The sequence below is a fragment of the Panthera leo genome, chromosome F2, assembly GCF_018350215.1.
Source record: "Panthera leo isolate Ple1 chromosome F2, P.leo_Ple1_pat1.1, whole genome shotgun sequence".
Taxonomy (NCBI): domain Eukaryota; kingdom Metazoa; phylum Chordata; class Mammalia; order Carnivora; family Felidae; genus Panthera; species Panthera leo.
Window position 1 is genome coordinate 23,634,052 of NC_056695.1, and position 20,062 is coordinate 23,654,113.

General features: G+C 38.5%; 1 protein-coding gene and 1 long non-coding RNA gene across 4 annotated transcripts in view; one reads left to right on the forward strand and one right to left on the reverse strand.

The window, feature by feature from the left end:
* UBE2W (ubiquitin conjugating enzyme E2 W) overlaps nt 1-6,816 on the reverse strand; it is a 73,042-nt gene extending 66,226 nt beyond the window's left edge. For both annotated transcript variants that reach the window (XM_042924394.1, XM_042924393.1), the window contains exon 1: nt 6,715-6,816. In XM_042924394.1, coding sequence (XP_042780328.1) covers nt 6,715-6,816 — 102 coding nt within the window. The remainder of the gene's footprint in view (nt 1-6,714) is intronic.
* A 105-nt stretch (nt 6,817-6,921) lies between these two features.
* LOC122210717 overlaps nt 6,922-20,062 on the forward strand; it is a 61,625-nt gene continuing 48,484 nt past the window's right edge. For both annotated transcript variants that reach the window (XR_006198192.1, XR_006198191.1), the window contains exons 1-4: nt 6,922-7,026; nt 8,067-8,215; nt 11,134-11,191; nt 11,347-11,535. This is a non-coding gene — a long non-coding RNA (uncharacterized LOC122210717). The remainder of the gene's footprint in view (nt 7,027-8,066; nt 8,216-11,133; nt 11,192-11,346; nt 11,536-20,062) is intronic.

Below are 20,062 nucleotides of genomic sequence, written 5' to 3' on the forward strand. Positions count from 1 at the left end.
GATAATAAGGCATTCTATGCCCTAATAGGGACTCTGGATTACAGGTGTAATCCCTTGAACATGGGTTTGAACTGCACAGGTCCACTTACATATGATTTTTTTTTTATAAATACAGTAAAGTAATATAAGTGCATTTTCTCTTCCTTATGGTTTTCCTTTTTTTCTCTAGCTTACTTTAAGAATACAGTATATAATGCACATAACATTCAAAATGCAGGCTAATCAACTATGTTATCAGTAAGGCTTCCAGTTAACAGTAAGCTATTAGTAAAGTTTTTGGAGAGTCAACAGTTATGTATGGATTTGGACTGCACAGGGGTCAGCACCACTAACCCTTACATTGTTGGAGGGTCAACTGTACATTCTGAGTAAAACGGGGAAACCACAGCAGGGATGCGAGTGCAATGACATATGACTTTTGTTTTGAAAGAATCTAAATAATGGGCTGAGAAAAGACAGTAAGAGAACAAGGGCAGAAGCAGGGAAATCAGTTATGAAATTGTTGATATAATCCAGATGAGGGATGACAAGGATTTCCATCAGGAAGTAATTCAGAAGACAGGACAAACAGTTGGATTCTGGATATATTCTGAAGGTAGAGCTGGATAGAATTTGATGTTGTTTTGACTATGGGATAGGACGAAACCAAGGTTTCTGGTAAAACAAATGGATGAATAAAGTTGTCATGTACCAATATGAAGAATACTACAGGAGAAAAAAAGCAGTTTCATACATGTTTACCTCTATCAATCTGCTTTTGTCTTAACCACTAACTTGACACACTGATTTCTGTGCAACACAGACATTAAGCAGTGAAACAGAACCTAAATCCAGGTCTTCTGATTCCAGATCCTATATTTTTTTCTAATAAAGTTTTGTAAGACCTACTGAATGAAATTAGTTTTTTTTTTTTTGAAGTTAGTTTTTATCAGAACAAAATAACTCAAAGGCACGCACCATTTGTTGGTGACCCAAAACCTGCATTCACAAATAAAGGCTATCAAATGAAGAATTATTAAAAATACCTGACAAACAGGAACAAGTATTGTGTAGGTAAAATTAAAGCAGACAGCAATGACACAAAGAAATAAAATTCACATAACAAATGTTTGATTTAGATAAATACTATGCAGAACTATATATGCAGAAAGATGCCAGATCACCCCTACTTTTAAAATTCTCCTTGGGGCGCCTGGGTGGCTCAGTCGGGTAAACGGCCGACTTCGGCTTGGGTCATGATCTCGCGGTCCGTGAGTTCGAGCCCCGCATCGGGCTCTGTGCTGACAGCTCAGAGCCTGGAGCCTATTTCGGATTCTGTGTTTCCCTCTCTCTGACCCTCCCCCGTTCATGCTCTGTCTCTCTCTGTCTCAAAAATAAATAAAAAGTTAAAAAAAAAATTAAAAGAAAAATTAAAAAAAAAAATAAAATTCTCCTTGGGGTGCCTAGTTGGCTCAGTTGGTTAAGCGTCCAACTTCAGCTCAGGTCATGATCTCACAGCTCATGGGTTCGAGCCCGTGTCCAGCTCTGTGCTGACAGCTCAGAGCCTGGAGCCTGCTTCGGATTCTGTGTCTCCTTCTCCCTCTGCCTCTCCCCTGCTCATGCTGTGTTTCTCTCTCAAAAAAGAATAATAAAAATGAAAATAAATTTTTAAAAAATTCTCCTTGATTAATAAAGACTCTTGGGACACCCGGGTGGTTCAGTCGGTTGAGCGCCCGACTTCAGCTCAGGTCATGATCTCACGGTTCCGGAGTTTGAGCCCTACATTGGGCTCACTGCTTGTCAGCGTGTCAGCACAGAGCTCACTTCGGGTCCTCTATCTCCCTCTCTCTGTTCCTACCCCACTTGTGCTCAACCAAAAATAAACATGTTTTTTTTAAAAAACTATCTTTGAACAGTAAAGACTTGCCATAGTTTTACTCAGCACACAAGTACATGCATAAAAAAATTCTTTTTAAAATGTGATGCATTAACTTTATATTATAAAATATGGGGAATATTATCCTCAGCTATAGAAGGTATAAAATATTCTAGCAAATGTTTACTTCTTGACTATAAAGTTGAGTAATTGTCCCAATGATTTCTCTATAATGCCAAACTTGTTAACATATTAATAACCTACAACTTCATAGCATTAACAGATCTAATCACAGCTTCACCACACAGTGGCTACATAATTTGGGGTAAGTCACGTTCCAAATAAGTGATTACTCTCCGTCTCTACTGAAATGAAGCAGGATTATCTGATTTTCATTTTACAAGGTTGGAATAAGAATCCAGAAAGAACGTTAAGTACACTTTGCAAAACATAAAAATTATGGCAAAGATAAACTAAGAAAATAAGCCAACTTTTGGGGGAATACATATATATAAATATGAATTTTAAATTATTCCTTTATAGGGCCTCAACCTTACTATTACAGAATTGCTTAAAAAAATTCTCAGGGGTGCCTGAGTGGCTCAGTCAGTTAAATGCTGACAGCTCAGAGCCTGGAGCCTGGAGCCTGGTTCAGATTCTGTGTCTCCCATTCTCTCTGCCCCTCCCCCACTCATTCTGTCTCTCTGTCTCTCAAAAATAAACATTTTTAAAAATTAAAAAAAAGATTTCTGTAAAATAGAATTAAACTATTTCAGAACTTGCTATAGTTAGAAACGCTTTTTGGTTTGCCAAGCAATGAACATTTGCTGTAATCACTATGCACCCATTTGAGACAGAGAAAGGTATTTTTCCTATTCTCGGGAGATCTATGGCCCATGGGAGTGAAAGAGACCTGAAAAGTTAAATAAAACACCCAAACACTTTAGGATAAAAATAGAAGGCATCTCATTAAGCAGTAATTGATTAACAGCTAAAAGAAAGTATCACAATGACTGCTTTGAAAGTTAAGATGATTACCTTAGTTTTATCCTTTACTCAAGTAACTCTACTATCTAGTTATATTTATCATTCACACAAAATACCTTCAATTCTATTCTGTTCCCCCTTTCCTTGGCTTCTCCTAAAAGCTCCCTGACAGCCCTGTTCCCAGCCAGATTATCCAATCAACCTTCTCAGATACTATAATTCTAGGTATATATACTCCCGAAGTTCCCAGTACCCAGTAAACCTCAAGATCCAAGATGAGTCAATTTTCTAACCTTTGATTATGCTGTAACCCTTCACATCAAATACTTATATGGAGTCCATCAAGGCAATGTGACTACTAAAAATGTCAGTAAGAGCCCATATTCTACCTCTCAATTACTACGGCCAGATACTTGAGTAAAGAGCAGTGCAGTGTTGTGAATAATCCAAAATAATTTATTCTTTCTAAATCCTCTGAAAAGAAGCACCCATTCAAAATCCACCTGCTTCTAAATCTTAATCTCCTTCATCTAGCTAAATCAACAGTTAATAAATAAGTCCCCATTAGGTAAGAGAGAAAAAATGCACAAAATCTGCAAGAGTAATTTAACATTTCTAGAACTATCAAAATTAAATGTGGATCTATCTCTTTAACTCCTGCCAATGTTAAGCATTGCCAGAAACCCACCATTCTCTAAGAATGCTTTCTTAAAACATAATCTAACCATTATCCTGGTAATCTGTGACTTTGTTCTAGGAAGAAACAGTTGGAAAGAAAAAAAAATGAGAAAGAACATCTCAAAGGCTCAAATAAGTTTGAAAACCACAATTCTGCACTGTATACTGAAGAACAACTCTATCAATATGATAGAGGACAGCACCTCTAGCATTACAGAGGTGCCAGATGTACAGATCTGTACAGATGTGATACTCATCACCAATGTTTTATTTCATTCACCTTAATACCTGATTCAAAAATTATTTCCTAGGTATGCCACCACCTGAGAAAAAGGCTGGGAGGCACTGATAGGGTACAGTAAAGAAGTTAAAACCTCAACTTCAAAATATTCTCCAATGAGAAAATCAAAGTCTACTTGATGTTATTGATCCTAAAGACTTATTTCATTTTACCAAGTAATCAAATCCTACATTTGTAGAGTATTTATGTTTTTAAGACACAGTTCCTCTCACAGCTTACATAATCTCTCCAGCAGCAATATCCTGGTATGGGTAAGATAAAGAAATCTGAAAACTTTTTAGGTAAGACATGGTCAGAGCAGCATTTGTGTATAGTATCCTTTTTTCCTAAGCTGAGGATTCCTAACTGAAATCCTCAAAATATCCATTTCCTAACTTCCTTCCAAAGCACTAACACCTTCCTTCTAATATACTATGCAATTAACTTAAATATTTAGTTCTTATCTGTCTCCCTCAGCTAGACTATTATATCCACAAAGGCAGAGGTCCTGATCTGCTTTGGTTTATCTGCTTTATCTCCAGCACCTTGATCAGTACCCAACACAGTGGGCCCTTAAAAAATAATTGATAAGTAAATAAACAAATTTCATAACTTGGTTGCAGTTTTATATGTAATCCAGTTTTTTGGAGAGTTAAATTTAAGGGGTACCTGGCTGGTTCAGTCCATAGAACATGTGACTCATGATCTTGGGGTTTTAAGTTTGAGCCCCACATTGGGTGTAGAGATTACTTAAAAAAACAAAATCTTTACAAAAAATTTTTTTTGCTATTAAGATGGTCAGGAAAAAATTTTGTTCACCAAAGACAGAATAAACACATTGAAAGTAGTAATGTATTTCAGAAGTTTGATTTATCTATATTAAAATTATTTTTCTAGTTACTACCAGAAAACTTTTATCAGGTATTTCAAAAATACACACAAAAGGAAAGGTTTTATTTTAACTAAAATAGGAAACCTTAGTTTTCCATTCCTCTAATCAGAAGACACTAAGGAATAAAGGGTAATAAGATACTCAGAGGTAGTACTTGGGACACAGAAAAATGCAGTGGCAAGTTTTTTTTTTTTTTTCTATTGCTTAAGTCGCCATGTAAAATCCAAGATTATCACCATTAAGTTCTGTACTGACTCAGTTCTGTACTTTTTTCTTTTAAAAACTGAAATCTGCCTTTTCCAGAACCCTGGAGTCTAAATCTAACCAATTAGTTATCCCTAGAATTCTCCGTCAAATACAATCTCACAAGTGTTGTGGATTTAACCTTAATTTTTAGTCTTAAAACAAACACTTTTAATCTTAATACAAATAATCTTAAATTAGTCATATAGCCTATCTACTGTTCAACTAGTGTTCCACAGTTCCTTTTTTGGCCTCAAATGACGAAACTTCTCTAACGTCTCTGGGGAGGTTGGTGTAAAGTATAATGTTTCCTCAAATTGTTCTTGTTTTTTTCCCTGCACCATTTTGTGACATCCCTTCAACTAGGAACGTTATATACATTTTTCTATTCTGAAGGAAAGTCCAGAGTGAGAAGCAAAAGTAAAAATATCCCACGGAAAATAAGTTGAAAGGGAACAGATAAGAAAAAGCACAGAAGTAAATGTGAAGCAAATATGTCCACAAAAGAGGAAGATGCAGAAAAGAGAAGAAAGAGTGATCTTGCCTAGAAATGAGAGAAAAAACAGAGGGGGGGATAGGGAGATTTGCTTATTCTTCTAGAAACAAAAGCACTAAATCCTTCTGAGAAAAATGTCAGTCTCTTTAAGATGATGTCAAAACTCTAAAAAGCACTCAGCTGACACTCCAAACAAGAGTTCTACCTTCTCTTCCTATATACTTTCATTAGAGCTAGTCTTCATCTGTAAAATTAAATGCAGCTATAGATAACACAGTCAATCTTTACAAAACTGCAGTTGTGGTTGCCATCTTTGCCTGGAAAACAAAACAAAACACCAAACTCCATGGCTTGGGGAAAAAAAGAATGTATTAAGTTGGAAAGCCAGAAAACCATGAACTGCTAACTCAGGCAGCTATGACACGGGTTAATAAACGCCTCCTACCAAACTAAGATTCCACTGAAGACCTGGGGAAGAAGGGCAAAGGGCTGTAGCCTTACCGCGATCACAAGGGTGGGGCACCGTAGAAAAAAAATTTTTGAGGGCGAGCTATCCCGGAGGTATAAGGGGGCTGGTGACTCAGATCTCGGGGAGACTGCATACTAGGCGGCAAATGATGTTGATGGACTAAGGGCAGCTTCGGGGAGAGCTACAAAGTGAGCTGCCGGACTAATGCTCGTTGAGAGTGCGAAGGCTAACAGAGGAAGATACACGGGGCAAAGGATTAAGAGTCAAAAGAGAGGAGAGCCGAGGGGCCGAATAGTCAGGGAAGCTGGGCGTGGGAGGCCTGAGCAGAGGCCGCGAGGCGCCTTTGCAGCCAGCCGCCTTCTCAGCTACCCCACACTCAGCCCCTCTCAGGGCCGCCCTTGCCCCAGTGACAACGGCGAAAGCAGCTGTTTCCGCTCGGCCGGAGACCGCGAAGAAGGCATCCCTGCGGCGGGCGGACAGGCCAGTGTGTGTGTGTGAACGACAGATGATTTCGAGACCACTGTCGCCGAACCAACGCCAAACTTCGCCCTTTTCCCCCCTCTTAGCCTTCTTTATCCCCCAACTTCCCGGCCGGCTGGTGTCCGCTTCGACCGACCGAGGACCCCCCTCCCCCGCCCTTCTTCTCGCCTTCTCTCACCCCTCCCCAACGTCCTGAGGCTGGGAAAGGACTGGCTACCAGGGCCGCTCCCGAGCCCGCCCGGGTGCCCCAGAGTCCCAGACGCCGCCCCTGACAAAACGCTTGCGTTCTCTCGGCGGCTCCCTCGCCCGCCCAGATGCTGCAAACTCCTCTCACCTGCATTGACGCCATGATGGAACCATCCCCCCAAGGCCGGCGAGGCCAGAGACGCAGGGGGCGGAGCTGCCGTGCTCGCGTCACGCCGCGGGGGCCCAGCATCCTGGGCGCGGGGGGCGGGGCCTCCGATGGGAAGGGGACGGCGGGAGGGGATTGGCTGGAGCGCTGGGCCTCCGTGGGGGAGGGGCAGGCGAGAGCACGGTAAATGGCGCTGTCGGTACTCAGTCACATCCAGCTCCCCGGCGTGCGCGGCGAGCTCACCTGCTGACCTGGTCGTCTAAGAAACGCCGCTCTGGTTCTGATCTCGCCATGGTGGTTGTTTTTTTCTTTCTATACCCCGAGATTTTGATGATGTCCAGTCCCGTGGGGTGTTCTTGTTTGTTTGTTTTCAACCACAGGTGTAGCGTTTACAGATTTTTTTTCCTTTCACGTGGCTTTCTCACCACCATGCCCGCTTTCACACCCTTGGGGCCAGTTACCTGTGGGGCTGCTTTCTGGTCTTTACGGTCTGGAAAGCTTCTCATATTCTTAATTTGGGGGATAGAGACACAGATTTCTTTGTACAATGGGACAAGAATTGAGAGCAAAACAGCACTTTGGTATTTTAAAGTCAAGGATAGAGCTGAAACTTGCCTGAAAAGGGAAGTTTTTCTTTTGTTTGTGTGCTGTTGTATCCTCACTACCCCAGCCCCTCAGCTTTAAACTTCACGTGTATCAGTAATAGGGTTGTTAGGGCATTCACATTTGTTTATAGAGATTTGTTTATAGAGAGACATAATGTGCCAGTGCACTTTATAATTTACACTTAGAGCTTGTAGCACATCCGGACTTCTCTTCAGCTTGTTTCATGGTGGGCAGTTTTGTAGTCATTTGACCTGGGGATGTTTTTGAATAGGGAAAGCTGAGCATTCAGAATTTATTCTGGGAATGCACCAGTTCTGCCAACATTTATCAGAAGCCACAGTTTTAAAAGCTATCCCAAGACTGAAGATGTCATTGGTTTTTAACAGGAAAATGGAAGCCAAAGGCTTGTACCTCATGTTCTTTTAAAGATTTAGGTGGCTGATACATTGAATAGAATGCTTTTACTTTACCAGAAGGAAAGCTTAAAATCTATCGTTTTATTAACTTGGGCTCTTTTTGCAAATTTCTGTAAGATTTTAAATATAAGAGCAATGTAGGATGTTATTCTTCCCTAAAGATAGATCATTATGTTCTCTGAGAAATTCTCTAAAGTGTTTTCAAAAAGGAAAAAGATCTTTTAAAAAGACCGATTATTCTATAGAATAATATAAATGAATCATTCTTCATCACTGGAGAGGAAGTTATATTGATTTGCTTTTTCCTCTTAGAATTCCACCCTATTGCCAGAAATGGGCTGGTTTCCCTTTGTTGTGCAAAATGACTGTGTCCTTGAGGAATGTTTGGAGGGTCTTGGCAACCAGGAATCATCCAGAAGCATATCTGGTGTCAGCTCAGTTGTGTTGTCAACATTTCATTTGTAAGTAAAACCCATATATCCCAAGGAAAGAGGAAACTTTTCCAGATAAATTTTCTTCTGGAAATCTTTATCCCTATGATCTCAGAAAATTTCTCCAGAAGGTCAGGTTTTACCATCTAAAGTTCATTTTATTTAGCTTTTTTTTAAATGTTTGTTTATTTTTGAGAGAGAGAGCATGAGCAGGGGAGGGGCAGGGAGAGAGAGGGAGACAGAAGATCTGAAGTGGGCTCCGAGCTGTCAACGCAGAGCCCGATGCAGGGTTTGAACCCAGGAACCCCGGAATCATAACCTGAACTGAAGTTGGCACTTAACCAACTGAGCCACCCAGGCACCCCAAGAGTTAATTTTATTAAAAAGCTGAGTCTTCGTAAAGTATAAGTGACATCAGATGACCCCCACAAACAAAGCATTATGACATCAGCAGAACCAACAACCTGCCATGACATACTAATAAGAAAAGGAGTTACAGAATTCCTTACAACACTCCTCACAGTAAAATCAACATCTGGTCCTTTGGGTTATATGTATGTTAAAAAGGATCTTCATGGGAGGGATAAGTCAGTACCAACTATATCTTTCCTGGGAAATATTAAATAGTATATGCTTACTATCTTTTTCATTTTTTCTTTGATATATAACAGAAAGATCCTGATGTACTCAGGAACTAAAACAATGACTTTCAGATGGGGTGAAGTGTATAGTATTTCCAGGGAGCATGAAATCTTTTTATCTAAAACATTTCATTATACAGTGTTTGAAGACTAGGCTCACACATCATTTCTTTACAGCGTGGGACTTAGTATCAGATAGGCAAAAGGCAAACTATCTGACAATACCAAAAGTGGAGGAGGAGGTGAAGCTCTCATAAACTCTATAGGAGTGAAATGGGTACAATCCCTTTGGAAAACAGTTCAACGATAATAAAATTAAGATTTCCCATACCCTTAATGAACCTTTTTAATGGCACCATTTGCAATAAAAGATACAACAGGCATATTAAACCAATGCAAATGTTTAACGTTGTTGGAATCCTGATTCAAACCAACTGTAAAGAACATATTTTTAAGACAACTGGAGAAATTTAAACATAAAACGTATTTGATAATTTTTGATTTCCACGTCAATTACAAATGACCATCATGTTCAAGGAGGTGATTCTCCCTCATCTCACAAACTACCCTCACCTCCACCTCCCTGGAAGACAAAAGAAAAGAGGACATACACAAGCTATGTATGTGCCTGAGGTCTTACCTACCAAGGCAAAGGCAGAGCCTGTGATACAGAGGACTAAAAGCAGCTGGACTTTCTGGCAGAAAAAGGGAGGAAATATGGGAAACCAGAGTCTAGTAACTTGAAGAACCTACAAAGTGATCACTGGGCAAATACTGCAATATTGATAATATAATCTGACTTATGAATGTTTGAGTTCTAGTGATGCACTAAACTGGAGACTTAGGAGAAGTCCTATGAGAATATGCTTGTTGGAGTGTGAAGAGGTAGAATTGAGAAGTTTTCACTTAAGTCTGTGTCTCCACAGATGGTTTGTTCATAGTCTCCTACTGCCTGACCTCATCAAAGAAATGTAGGTAGTTCAGTAATCGTTAGCTTGTTAATTGGATGTTGGAAAAGACACCAGGCTGTGAATCCAATGCTTATAGTCTTATCCTACCTCTGTCATTAGTGAGCTTGGTCAGGGCTCTTAATCTCTTTGGGCTTATTTGTCAGTAAAATGAGCAAGTCTGGCTGCATAATCTTGAAGGTTTCTTCCAGATTTCAAATTCCATGTACCTACTAGAGAAAATAAAAAATTTAAATGATATATCCAAAATACTATCTTAAAAAGTCTAAGATAAAATGCAATGGGAATGCTGTACTATTTTGAGTTAAAAAATCATGTTTATAAATATGTTAGGAATGAATTTGACTTCACTGCAATTTATATAGACATACTGGGGGCCTTAGTTAACAATTTTAAAATGCTAGCGTAATCCAGTTGAGCTACAGATGGGATTTAATAAAGTAGCAAAAATTCCATATTCACAATTTAGAGTGATACTTTAAGATAATTTTTTTTAACATTTATTTATTATTGAGAGACAGAGAGAGACAGATCACGAGCAGGGGAGGGGCAGAGAGAGGAGGAGACAGAATCTGAAGCAGGCTCCAGGCTCTGAGCTGTCAGCACAGAGCCCTACGTGGGGCTCGTACTCACAGGGCTCGAACTCACAGGGCTCAAACTCACAGGGCTCAAAGTCACAAGCCACGAGATCATGACCTGAGTCAAAGTTGGATGCTTAACTGCCTGAGCCACCCAGGCGTCCCCGAGTGATAATTTAAAATAAGCATAACCCTGGGTGGCTCAGGCGGTTAAGCGTCTGACTCTTGATTTCAGCTCATGTCATGATCACAGGGTCATGGGATCAAGCCCTGTGTTGGGCTCCATGTTGAGCCTCTGCTCCTCTCCCCTGCTCATGCTCACTCTTGCTCTCTCTCAAAAATAAAACATAAAAATAAATGAAGTTTCCTTTTAAAAAAAGTGTAACCCAAATTAGTCATTTCATGTGAAATCTATTAATAAAGGACAAAGAAAATTAGCAAAATAACAAATGGTTTGTATGTATGACCTAATATGTATGACTTATTCTACATGTCAAAAATAGTTGATTCACATACATATTTGGTTTGTAAACAAAATTGTGAATCAAGAGAACTTCGTCTTCACTTTCTCCCCTTTACCTGTCCCTCTAGCTAGAATTCTTTTCCCCATGTCTACATTCCTTGAGCACATTCCTTGTTTGCTTCTCCCCTAAACCTCTTATCAAACATGTTCTTAGCAAGTTATCCTATTTTTTTTTCCTTTTTGTCCATGGACCCACTCCACAGAAAAATGCGCATACCTGTGAAATTTTGTATTTCAGGGAGTTACCTGACCTTCAGAAGAACTTCATCCAATAGCAGAGGTGTATAAACCTCAAGGTAAGAACACCTCTACTGAAGAGGTAACTGTCATGATAGATAGCAGCTCAATCTCTTGACCTTTCAAAACCAGTTTATCCTTTATGTAGATATAATTTCATAGCACTTGCTTTCTTTTGTTCACTTGTGTATTTTCCTATCTTTCTGAAAAGCAGGGTCCTGTGTGAAAAGCTCCAGATTGGGAACCAGAGGAGTTGTATGCTTGCCTTCATCCTTCCCAGGGGTGATACTGAAGTTACTTTACAACAGATGTGGCACAGGTGTGGCAAAGGTTCCAACCCTGCAGAACAGAAGCTGCTCAATGCTGGGGCAGGAGCCTGGATATTCCCTACCCGGTGGACCAGGTATCTGAAATTAGATTATAGGAAGATCTGGGGTGATTCAGAGGATTGAAGGATTGATTGGGGGTTTGAGGGAAGTGGTTATTTACTAACCACTACTGAAGTATTTCAGTGTTTTATTTTTTAGGGGGGTGGGTGATAGAAGTGTTCTAAAACTGGATTGTGATGATGGTTACCCAAGTGTATAAATTTACTCAACATTTTGAGCAATTATGTGTGAAGTTTATGGTATACAAATTATACCCTAAAGAGCTTTTTATTTCTATTTTTATTGGTTTGTTTTAAAGTAATCTCTATACCCAACGTAGGGCTCAAACTCATGACCCAAAGATCAAGAGTCGCAGGCTCTTCCAATTGACCCAGCCAGGCATCCCCTCCCCCTCCCCCATAAAGCTATTTTTTAAAAAATAAAAGCACCTCAAGATTTTAATATATCCATACCAGTAAGTCATGGTTGGTCTTTGGACTGGTCTCCCATTAATGATATGAGATTGAAGGCTGGGTAGGTATCTCCTCGGTCTGGACTTTTCCATCTGTAAAATGGGGAGTCAATTATTTTTTCAAAACTTTCCAGATAAATGATTTTCCTTGTAAAAAATTCCATAACTGTGTCATCATAATTCATATCTCCCTCTTTTCACCTGCTCATAAGGCCATCATTGCCCAAAAACATATTTATCCTTTCTCTGCTGCTTAGGATGGATGGCAGCCCTACTGATTTTGTCCTTGCCAGATAGTTCTTTTTCATTCTATGACCTTCCCTCCTGCCTAACTTTCTCATCCCTTTTTTATGCCCCCTTTTGCCTGATCTCTGTTTACCATGTGTCAGAAAAGGCTCTAGACTAGGAATCATAAGGCCTACATTTGAATCCTAACTCAGCTACTTCTTAGTTTCATGACCTGGAATCGGTCATTTAAACTTTTCTGGACCTTGTTTCATCATCTGTAAAATAGGGACAAAAATGCCAACACGTGGTTTGTGGTGGAGTCTAGGTGAGATCATTAATGTGAAGAAGCTTTGTGAACTGCATATCACCATCCAGTTGACAGGCAATACCTACTTTTTCTTCTGACTTACCCCAAGTTCTCTCTCCAGTGGGCAGATGACATGTTGGCTAGAGATAAGAAGTGGGGTGTGTGTGGCAGTGACTGAGAAATACCTATGACAAGATCCCCAAATTTCATACCCCTTGTGAACATAGAACAGTCTGGTCTTTGAACCAGACTGTGCTTTGAACTGAGCTTGCCATAAGCAAAGTTTCAAGGTTGGGATGTTGCCTTTCCCAGCCCCACCCAGTGTCCTTCCCCACATGTGGCATCCTTCCAGACCTGCCTTTATTAATAATAATGATGCCAGCTACTTGGGATTGAATATTTATATGTGCCATATAGGCAATGCAAGAGAGACTTGTATTTCTTGTATGATTTAATCTTTAAAACAGCACTATGAAATACATAAAACAATTCTCATTTTACAGGTAAGAAAACAGGCCTAGAGAGGCTAGGTAATAATTTGCCAAAGTCACATGCTTATCCATAGCAGAATCAGAATTCTACCTTGGGAACTCTAACTCTACAGATTGAATTCTTTAAAAAATCCTTCCAAATCTATTCTCTTAAGGACCCATATCAATGGAGTTTTATAATAAAAATAACTCTAATCAAATTGATTCATTTTATTTTTTTTTTAATATTTTTTTTATTAAATTTTTTTTTTAATGTTTATTTATTCTTGAGACAGAGAGACAGAGCGTGAACAGGGGAGGGGCAGAGAGAGAGGGAGACACAGAATCTGAAACGGGCTCCAGGCTCCGAGCTGTCAGCACAGAGCCTGACATGGGGCTCGAACTCACGGACCGTGAGATCATGACCTGAGCCGAAGTCAGCCACTCAACCGACTGAGCCACCCAGGTGCCCCCAAATTGATTCATTTTAAACTATGAAATTTAATAGGCAATGTGGATTTTACATTTTACCAAGAATATCTGATGCCCCCAAATATATCTAATTGTGACTTTTCAGTTTGACAAAATAAAAAAAATTGTGGTAATTTTGTCCAAAAAGCATATATTGAATGCCAGGCACTGGGGATCTAAAAATGAGTAAGAAGCAATCCCCATACTCACATTGCTTACAATCAGGAAAACAGATGAAAGGATTTTGATAGAATATGGAAAAAGCGACTTACTTGCTATTATGGGATCATAAGTGGGGGGCACTTGTCCTTGTCTAGGAGCTTAAGACCACTTTCTGGAAGAACTAAGGACCTTGCAGAGGTGAAAACAGTAAAAGAGAGGCATTCTGGGCAGAGGGAGCAGGAACCATGTAATTGGTGTTGAAAGGGAATGACAAGTTTGATATTGCCCAATTGAAATTGATGGAAGGAGGTGGGAGACAAGAGGCAGGCAAAACATGGCCTTGGAAGGCTTTGTTGGTTCATGAAGAGATTGGACTTTATCTTAGAAACCATTTGCCAAATGTGAGATGTTTTCAAATGGGAAGTAGTAAGACCAGATTTGTGTTTTGCCCTGACTTCTCTGGTGAATGAACAGATTTAGTCAGGTAAGAGCAGAAAAGAAAAATCATAAAAGGAGGCTATTGTAAGTGTTTGACAAGTGGAGGATGTGGGCTTGGACTAGGGCATGTAGAGAAATAAAAGGAAGAGCTCTTGAGATATTTAGGCAGGGTAACAGATAGGACTAAGATTTGTTGTATGAAGGGGACAAGGAAAGAGTTAAGTGCCAGGTTTTTTGACTAGAAAATATGGGAATTGGTAGATACAGAAGAAATGGAAGTAGAAGGGGAAGAAAAAAATAATTCATTTGGACATGCTTCAGGATTTTAAATTAACTATAGGACATCTGTCATGCCTTTTTCTAGGGAAATTGTAAAATATATCTCAAATGAATTCACTAGAAAATCCTCAGAACAGAGGCTCAGCTGATATGGAGGGCTCTTTTTCTGTCAGTCTTTGTGGTGAGCAAAATGGCTACTAGTCTACAGACTCATCCTACCAGCTAACTAGCCCTAGTGGATAGTTCTAGCAGCAAATATCTGGGAGGGCCTCCAATCAGCTTAGCTCTCATCAGCTCTATCTCTCAACAAATCAGTGATGAGAGAGGTGAAGTACTCTGATTGGTTAGGCCTGGGCTGACTCTCCTAGCATGGGGGGAGGGGGGCAGTCCGCCCCACTCAAATCACGTGTGATGAGCTCTCCCATAAGAAAGAAGCTTCTCATACTAGAATGAGGGGCGATGACAAAAGAAATGCCAGAGAGACAAAAGGACAGAAGTCACTACCACAATTAAATGGAATATATTCAGCAGATAATCTTACATCACAGACTTAAGCTGGGAGAAGGTAGGGAGAAGCTTTCATTTAAGTGAAGTTTTAGATTGTGATATAACATTAGATGGCCTGAAAATTATAATGACTGATACAAGCTTGTTCTTGTGACAGAGGAATTGGAGAAGTTCTAGCTCTTTCCTGAGATTTCATCAAACAAAGCTCATGGGGCAGTTTTGAAAGTAGAGTGGGAAACTGCACCACATGGAGTACAGCTCATTAAGTAAAATGATTATATTTGAAACTATGAAAATAAAGAGATTACCCCAAGAGAGAGTTTAGGAAGAAGATGTTGCTGAGGTCAGAGGCTAGGGGAGCACTAACATTTAAGGAGAGAGTGGCCTAAAAGCCAAAGAGTCTTGAATAGGGAGTAAGTAATCAGTAATGTAAATTCATCCAAGAGGACTCATAAAAATTAAAAGAAAAAAAAAAAAAAGTTCAACTGAACTGGCAATGTGGAGTATATCACTGATAGTCATCAGATTACTTTTCATTGGAATGAATTGTTGAGTGAACTGGTAAGGGAAGATATGGAGACATCAAGAGTCTTAGCTGAGAAGAGAAAGGAGATGAGACTATACTCGAGATAAATGCCAGGTCAAGAGGGAAAGTTTTGGGGGAAAGTTTTGTTTCTTGTTTGTTATCAAAAAGAGATTTGAGCAATTTCTTAGGCTAAAGATAGTCAATAGAGTGGGAAATATTTGAAAATGTTACCAACTGAAGAAGGAGGGCAATGTTGGTCATAATTATTTGATTTGATGTTGAGGAAGGCTCCTAATAGCTTCTTAAATCATAATATCATAGGACTGGGGGAAATATAATCTTATGATTATAGGGTATATGAAATCACAGGGTAAATATAGTACATCCTCTTAGAGCATGAATTTTACTGTTGGGTAAATTTTTTAAAACAGAATGTTCTTCAGACTCTGGGGATTTGAAGGTACACTTAGAATTACTTATGTGAAAATTTAGAGAATCATTAGGTAAATATTACACTTTATTCTGTTGCTGGCTCTGTTTGCTTAATTGGCTTTATCAAATGAAATGAAAAATGAACAGAGTTTAAAATTATCAGAGAAGCCAACTTTGAAGGGGATCTTCTGGCAAAAAGAAGATGGTTTGAGCAACAAAACAAGTAAGGACTGTAATAAACTGAAGCACATAATTGTATACATGGAAATATATATGTGTATGTTTGTGTGTCATAAAATTTAAATTCATAACAATACTAAAAAAAAAAACCCTCATTGGTCATCTTTAGAGTTTGCTAGGTCACCAACTCATTGGGGAAAAAGGGGAAAGATTAGCATTTTCCTGCCTTTCCTATATAAATTGTATTTCAAGGTGACCCAATAATTGATGAAAGGGAATTCTTTACAGAAGAATTACAGATATTGTACATGGAAGCTATGAAAAAAAAGAAAAAGAATAATTGTGCTAGCCCTAGTGAAATAATGGAACATGGCATCAATCATTAATGGGTGCCAAAGGAATCAGTTTGAACAAAAGTTAAGGGGAACTTTTGTTATGGATGGAACTTTATTATGGATGGATCATACTGATATACCTGAATGAATTGATCAATTTTAATGTCAGTAATAGTGGGACAACCAGATAGTATATGCCTCTTGAAGATGATACAATAGGAAGTAATGTGAAGTGGTCTTGCCAAAAAAAAAAAAAAAAAAAAATCTTATCAAGACTCTATATCTCATGCTCTGTTTATAGGAAATAAGGATGAGAGAGGTGCAAAATAGAGGAATTTATTAAACTGTATCATGAGGCTGCAAATAGCTAAAGTCAGATTATAGAAAATTCTAAGGACAAATGATATAATTTCTTCAATAAATAACAAAAAGAGAAGGGGAAGAAAACTCACAGAATGAAAGATAAGAGGATATTAAATAAATATAGTTTTATAAACTTGTGTAGAACCTGATCCAAACAAACTATAAACAGACATTTTTTTTCAATATATGAAATTTATTGTCAAAATGGTTTCCATACAACACCCAGTGCTCATCCCAAAAGGTGCCCTCCTCAATACCCATCACCCACCATCCCCTCCCTCCCACCCCCCCATCCTCCCTCAGTTTTAAACAGACATTTTTGAGACAATAGAAAATTAAAACAGACATTTTTGAGACAACTGCCTGGGTGGCTCAGTTGGCTAAGTGTCCTACTCTTGGTTTTGGCTCAGGTCATGATCTCACAGCTGTGGGTTTGAGCCCCACATTGGGCTCCGTCCTGATAGCACGGAGCCTGATTGGGATTTTCTCTCTGCACCCCCCTGCCCACCCCACCCTCAAAATAAATAAATAAATAAATAAACAAACAAACAAACTTAAAAAAAACAACACAGACTGGATATTCATTTTAAAAAAAGAGTAGAGAAGAAATGATAGATATGGAAGACATAAAAATATTCATATATATAAATATATAGCCATAATTGATGACTTCTGAAGAAAAGCAAAAAATGGAACAAAAAATATTTTAAAATATGTAGTACAATAAAGAATATATATTTTGCCTCTGTTCCTGGTTCCTGACACAAAGCTCCTAAGTCCCTTGGAATTTTCTCAGTGATAGAGCATCATATGTTAACTCTTGACAGGCCCCTGTATATATTCAGGATGGCAGCTGATGGGCAAAAAGATCAAGCCTTGATTAGGAGCCTAGAATGTCAGTCCAACTCTCCAAACCCCCAGAGAGGTGAGAGGCACTGAATATTGAGTTAGTAATTGAACATGCCTGCATGATGATATCTCCATAAAAACCCCCGAAACAGAGTTTTTTGGGTTTGTGAACACATTCCTGTGCTAGGAGGACAATTGTTTAAAGAGACTGAATAAATGTAAGACCTAGAGTTAGATATGGCAGGAATGTTGGGACTATCAGAGCAGGAATTTTTTTTAATATTAAATACCAAAAACTTTAAAGGAAAAAGTATACAACGTGCAAGAACAGATGGGTAATTAAGCAAAGAGATGAAAATTTTAAGAAAGAATCAAAAAGAAATGTTAATGATCAAAAACACTGTAACAAATGAAGAATGTTTTTGAGGAGCCCATGAGAAGACTGAACATGGCTGAGGAAAGAACTTCTGAGCTTGAGGATATGACAGTAGAAACTTACTTCCAAAACTGAAAAGCAAAGAGAAAAAAAAGACTAAAAAGAAACCAGTACAGAATATCCTAGAACTGTGGGACAACTACAAAAGGTGTAGCGTATAAGTAATAGGAACACCAGAAGAAAAAGGAAGAAAGAAAGGAACAGAAGCAATACTGAAGCAGGAATGGCTAAGAACGTCTCCAAATTAATGTTAGACACCAAACCACAGGTCCAGGAAACTCAGAGAATACCAAGCAGGGTAAATGCCAAAAAAACAAAAACAAAAAAATTTAAGTGTAGGCATAACATATTCAAACTGCAGAAAATCAAAGATAAAGGAAAACATCTTAAAAGAAGCCACAAGGGGAAGACAGCCTATAAAGGAACAAAGAAAAGCATTGTATTCAACTTCTCAGAAACCATACAAGCAAGAAGAGAATGGGCTGAAATATTTAAATTGTTGAGAGGGAAAAACGACCAAACTACAATTCTGTATCTTGTGAAATTATCCTTCAAAAGGGAAAGAGAAACAAAGACTTTCTCAGACAAAAGGGAATCTATTGCCAGTAGACCTGCCTGGCAAGAAATGTTAAATGAAGTTCTTCAGAGAGAAAGAAAATGATATAGATCAAAAACTTGTAACTACATAAAGAAGACATCGAAGGAATAAGTGAAGGTAAAATGTAAACTTTCATTTTTGTTTTTCTTAGTTGATCTAAAAGATAAGTTTGTTCAAACTAATAATGGCAACAATGTATTCAATTATGTATGTGCATATATATTTATACAAACTTATGTACAGGTGAAATGAATGACAGCAATGATACAAAGGGTGGAAAGGATGAGTTAGGATTATTTTGTTATTATAAATTAACTTGCACTACTCTTGATTCAGTATAGTGTTATTTGAAAGTGGACTTGGATTAGTTGTAAATGTGCGAACTGTAGGATAATCACTAAAAAACTACACACACACACACTCTGCTTAGGAAGGAAAGAAAATGGAATCCTATAAAATGCTCAGTTAAAACCATAAAGGCATAAACAAGGGAAACAAAAATAGGAACAAAGAATGGAAACAAGTAGGAAACAGTGAAAAAATATGGTGGACCTTAATCCAACTCTTATCAACAATCACTTTAAATAAGACAGAGATTATCAAGGTGGATCAAAAAACAGGATACAACTATATGCTATGTACAACAAACATACTTTAAATATAAAGACACTTATAGATTAAACGGAAATGAATAGAGAAAGATATGTTAACACGAATCGGAAGAAAGCCGGAGTAACTGTTTAATTCTAAACAGAGCAAATTTCAGAGTAAGGAAACTTATCAGGGATAAAAAAGGGTATTACATAATGATGAAAGGATCGATACTTCAGGAGAACATAAAAATCCTTAATGTGTATGCACTTTAAAATAGCGTCAAAATATGTGAAGCAAAAACTGATAGAACTGCAAGGAGAAATAGATGAATTCACTATTTGAGATTTCAACACCCCTCCCTTAGAAATGGACAAATCCAGCAGGCAGAAAATAATTAAGAATATAGTTGAATTCAACATAACCACCAATCAACTGGATGAATTAACATTTATAGACTATCTCATCCAACAACAGCTAAATACATATTCTTCTCAAATTCACATGGAACATTCACCAAGAGAGACCATGTACTTGGCCTTAAACCACACCTTAACAAATTTGAAAGAATGGAAGTCATACAGTGTCTGATTTTAGACAACAATGGAATTAAACTAGGAACAAAAATGCTCCTAGGTGGCTCAGTCTGTTAAGAGTCCAACTCTTGATCTCAGCTCAGGTCATGATCTCATGGTTTGTGAGTTAGAGCCCTGAATCGGACTACTCACTGTCAGTGTGGAGCCTGCTTGGGATTCTTTCTCCCTCTCTGTCCCTCCCCCACCCATAAATGCACCCTCTCTCTCTCTTCCTCAAAATAAACTTAAAAAAAAAACCTAGAAACAACATAAAGATACCTGGAAAATCTCAAAATAGTTGAAGATTAATCAACACAATTCTGAATAATGCATGGGTCAAAGA